The 4,695-nt window shown below is 37.5% G+C and overlaps 1 protein-coding gene across 1 annotated transcript; it reads left to right on the forward strand.

Annotated features, from left to right (window-relative positions):
- Positions 1-1,390: 1,390 nt before the first annotated feature.
- On the forward strand, positions 1,391-2,937 carry LOC149213800 (polygalacturonase-like). The gene is made up of 7 exons (XM_089390805.1): positions 1,391-1,548; positions 1,650-1,820; positions 2,048-2,068; positions 2,179-2,386; positions 2,501-2,582; positions 2,665-2,773; positions 2,914-2,937. Exons 2-7 carry the CDS (start codon positions 1,719-1,721, stop codon positions 2,920-2,922), a joined length of 531 nt encoding a protein of 176 aa, XP_089246931.1. The 5' UTR covers positions 1,391-1,548; positions 1,650-1,718; the 3' UTR covers positions 2,923-2,937.
- Positions 2,938-4,695: the final 1,758 nt, after the last annotated feature.

Genomic DNA, 4,695 nt, shown 5'->3' on the forward strand with positions numbered 1-4,695 from the left:
TGGGGAGTTAAAAACGTATTAAAAAAAATTCAGAGGACAGACCTGTACAGGGTTCGAATCACGCTAGCCGATAAGCCCCTCCGCCAATTACAGGCTCGACACTCGCCAAATTACAGGCTCGATCCTTGAAGAGGTGCTTGCGCTGCCAGGCAGAGCGTTTCCTCCAGCGCCTGGGCGCAACAGAATTCTCAAATTCCAGATAAGAACAGACAAATCAGAGCCACCAGAAGTCCATTCAAGCCCAATCAAGCCATTGCATTCCCAAACCTATTTTGCCCCATTCTCTGCTTATTCTCTGCTTATTCTACTTTAATAGTGTATTCGAACCTCAAAAAAAAAATGGCTATTTTGCTATAATCCGGACAAAAACAGATAAAATGGTTCAATTTGTAAACGCTCGATGCTAACCTCGATTCCGGATAAAATGGTTCAATTTGTAAACGCTCGATGCTAACCTCGATTCCGGGTTTATTGGACTTGTTAATAAACATACCTGCTGGTAATAAAAAAGAAAAAATCTAATAAGTAAAAGTTATATAAAAAATTATTAAATAAAATAATATAACAATTAGAATATATAAAAATATAAAATTCGTTGCAGCGGGTATTCATGCTACCGCATGAATACCAAGTGTCAGGTTAATCAACGTCCAGCGGAACATACCAGAATCTTTATGTCCCCACGTCAGGCGCAGCTACCGTTTCTCACCGATTTAAGCAATGTTAAGAAGTGACTCGTATTCGATAGGGGTGTAGTGGCCAAACATGGTTCCACCGGTCGGGCCCAGCTACCATTTCTTGCTGATTTGCAGGTACCATTTCTTGCTGATCTCGGTCATATTTGATTTATAGGCCTCCCATGCGCCCGACCATTTCTTGCTGATTTGCAGCTACCATTTCTTGCTGATCTCGGTCATATTTGATTTATACTCTCCTGCAACCAAAGTGATAGCGGCTGGTTCAGAATAGGACCCTCGCACCGAGAGAAAACCAGAGCTCTTTCGGACAGAGCAAAAAAGGCTTTCACCTGGGCTTTTTAAGAAATTCGTTAAGGGCTACTGAGCAGGCAGCAAGGAATGGGAAATCCATGTTCAGAGTAAGCACATCGCCGTCCATTGCTTAGAGAAGCCCATGGCTTATAATTGCAGGAAAAAAGTAAGCTTTTCCAGTGTTTCGAGGCAGGAGGAGTTCCCAACTAAATCGAAAGAAAAAATCTTTCCGATTTATAAGGATCTTGACTTACTTTCAGCAGAAAAGATGATTTATTGAGCTCCAAGTTCGCACGATTAGTTATATCATCCGGAGATATGCTTGCGGAAGAACGGAATGAAGTTAGATCCACATTGATGACGAATGCAATAAACAGAGCGATTCCAGTTTCTTAAAAAATGTTAACCATAGTTATGTGATCAGGCCTTCTTGGCAGCTTGGAATGCAGCATGCAACAGCAGCTCGGATTCTGTTTTTCTGGTTCCAAATGGGAAAAGCTACCTGGTTAAACCCATCAACTTTAATGGTCCTTGCAAGAGTGTCCATTTGACTGCACAGGTAATAAACCAGATCTTCTCATTTTGCAATATATATTTTCATATAAATTTTAAGAATTAAACATCGTTTGCTGTCATATAATATCCCTGAACATCAAACAGATATCAGGCAGAATAATCGCCCCACATGATCCCTGTCGCTGGAATCCCCAAGAGCGCAATGAATGGCTCATGTTCTCTAAGGTGCAAGGATTAACTATTAATGGCGGAGGCATTATTGATGGGACAGGCCAGAAATGGTGGGATGGTGATTGCAACCGAGACCAAAACCATGTAAGACACATTGCTCGGCAAACTAAATAGCTATTGCATGATGTGTTTTGGTAGCTTAGTTCAATAGCTATATGTGTTAAATAAAAGGAAATTTTTATTTTTAGTTTAGTCATGAGGATTATACATTAACATTCCATCGAATTTTTTTATATAATAATGTTTTTTTTTTTTTTTTTTTAAATAATTTTATTATTGACATTTTTGTTTTTTTATTTTGTGCTATACAGATGTGCCTGAGTGTCCCCACAGTAAGCTTACCTAAACATTCTCTAGGCATTTTCCTAAACTGATTATGAACCTAACAGTTTTACCTCAATTTCATAGCTTTTTAGTATTGCTAACCTAAAATTGAATGCAGGCATTTATGGTATATTCTTGCTCAAATGTACATTTGAGAGATTTGAAGTTCCGAGACAGTCCAAAAATTCATGTTGAAATAGCTATGTCAACACATGTTCAAGTCGAAAACTTGGAAATTGTTGCTCCGGGCGATAGTCCGAATACAGATGGAATTCACATCTACGCCTCTCAACATGTAGTGATTCAGAATTGCACAATTGCAACAGGTTGGTTTTGGTTACCATAACTCATAATATTCTTCACTTTCCTCTTTTGAGCTATAATTGACTGTCATGCAGAAAACAAGATTGTAATAATCAAAATCCTATCAAACTCTACAGGAGATGATTGTATTTCTATAATTACACAAAGCTCAGACATTGAAGTCAGCAAACTAGTTTGTGGGCCTGGACACGGAATAAGGTAACGACGTTGCGCCTAGTTTAATATCGAAAATTATATCTTAGACACGAAGGAACTGTTAATGATGTTTTTGTATGAGCAGTATTGGAAGCCTTGGCAGCGGTGATTCAGAAGATACAGTTTCAGACGTGTTTGTTAATGGAGCTTCTCTCAATGGCACACAAAATGGAGTACGCATAAAAACATGGCAGGTAATTCCGATATTAAATCTTGATGTATCATAACAATGCTTCTAATTTATTCAGTCACAGTTGATAAATTATACATTCAGTACAAGTCATATTCTGGAAGAGCTGTATAAATGGTTGAAATGTACTTACATTGATTGCAGAAGCAGTAGGTTTTACTTTGCACGTGAACACCAAGGCAGAATGAAGATATAGATTCTGCCTGGACATGGTAGATAATATTATGAGTTATATTGTTCGTCGCAGGTTCGAACCCAACCTGATCTCGGCCAACAATCTGTGACTCTGCTCCAGAACTCTCCACCGCAGCGACAGGACCAGGTTCAGAACTCTCCACCGCAGCGACAGGACCAGGTTCAGAGCTCTCAGCATCATATCGAGCTCTACCAGCATTGGTTTTCATTCAATCTCCACAGCGATACACCGCAGCGATACACCTGTTGATGAGGATCATGCCACAGAGCACACGTGCACAACACCTGCGAAAGAACAAGCACGTTAGCAGCGAAAGAACAAGCAAGTTAGCAGACAACGAATTGAACACTTAACATTAAACATTAAGGAATTAATGTCAGCATTAAAACTAAACCGCACACCGTCAGGGCCACTTGATTGTGGGTAAATATCAGTTTAACATATGGTCCGGCCTCTTCCGCCTCGGGAAGAGGCCAAATAAGATGGCCAACAGAAGATCCACTGCAAACTTTAGAATATAAGTGATAATACCACTAAAAAACCCTGCGAATTAATGCTATCTCCCAGCCGAACGGTTACTATAGTCCCTGCCGGATGCCAGATGGCAGGGACTAACAAGTAGCAAAAACATCATGCGAAAAAAGGACATGGAGATATGAATCAGATTGACTAATCATTAAAATCGAACCTTGGAAATTTGATTGGAATGGTAGTTGTATAATTGGATTATCTTAAATTTTTCTAATGATCATTAGTAACGATGTATGCATATAAAGTCTATTGTTATGATTTCATCCTTTTTAGTTAGATTTCTTTCGAACTTTATGTCCTCTAAAGCATCAATGAAACCACATAAATGGAACTGGATTCCCATGTGGCCATTGCATGGTTGTAAACATTACAAGCTGGCCATTAACTTTCTAGCTAGACATGTGAGCCAAGTTCTTTCTAGTTAAAAAGTCATAGACTTACCAACTAAAAAAACCTTATTCATGTGCATTTGTGTTTTGCTTTTCTAATAATTTGGTCAAGACATGTGAGCCAAGTTCTTTTAGTTAAGAAATCATAGACTTACCAACTAAAAAAACCTTATTCATGTGCATTTGTGTTTTGCTTTTCTAATAATTTGGTCATGATTGCAGAAAAACATAGTACAAAGAAGAAAACAATAGTTTAAAGAATCATTTTCTATTATATGTTTTTTGTTTATAAAATATAGCGATGGCAGACTATGCAAGAGGCATGTGATTAGTGGGTAATATAATTAATAATTAATACTATTAAAATTGTAATGAATACATAATGCAACTTTGTGCTTAGTTTAAAATGAATAATGCAAGATTTTTAGTTTTATGTTTTTTATGTAAATATCTTGCATTATTCTTGAGGATAATATCTCGATGAGGAGATTGAGAAACTTTAATCATTATAAAGAGAATAATTACGAAATTGAGAAGGATGATGCGGTATATGTGACCGTGATGTCATGGAACACCTACTTTAATATTTCAATTATTAATATAAGCTTTATAATTTTGTTGAACTTGGTGAAAAGTGGACAATTGTGCTTTACCCTAAGAGTATTATAAATTGATATTTATAAATTAATATATGTACTTAGGATGCATTAATAAAAAACTTAACAGAAGAGAGGGGCCTCCATTGTTCGGGTGGAAGGAGGGGTCGTAATGGTGCCAGAAGAACCTTAATATTGTTTCTACAAGGGATAT

Source organism: Pinus tabuliformis, chromosome 1_1 (genome assembly GCF_031772625.1).
Source record: "Pinus tabuliformis cultivar Carrire ecotype Pingquan chromosome 1_1, CPIR1, whole genome shotgun sequence".
In the NCBI taxonomy this organism is placed as follows: Eukaryota; Viridiplantae; Streptophyta; class Pinopsida; order Pinales; family Pinaceae; genus Pinus; species Pinus tabuliformis.

Bases quoted from the DNA above. Each gene is read 5' to 3' on its own strand.
- LOC149213800 (XM_089390805.1), top strand. From the start codon at position 1,719: ATGTTCTCTAAGGTGCAAGGATTAACTATTAATGGCGGAGGCATTATT. The intron at 1,821-2,047 runs GTAAGACACATT...TGTGCTATACAG, and splicing joins GCAACCGAGACCAAAACCAT to ATGTGCCTGAGTGTCCCCAC. The intron at 2,069-2,178 runs GTAAGCTTACCT...AATTGAATGCAG, and splicing joins TGTGCCTGAGTGTCCCCACA to GCATTTATGGTATATTCTTG.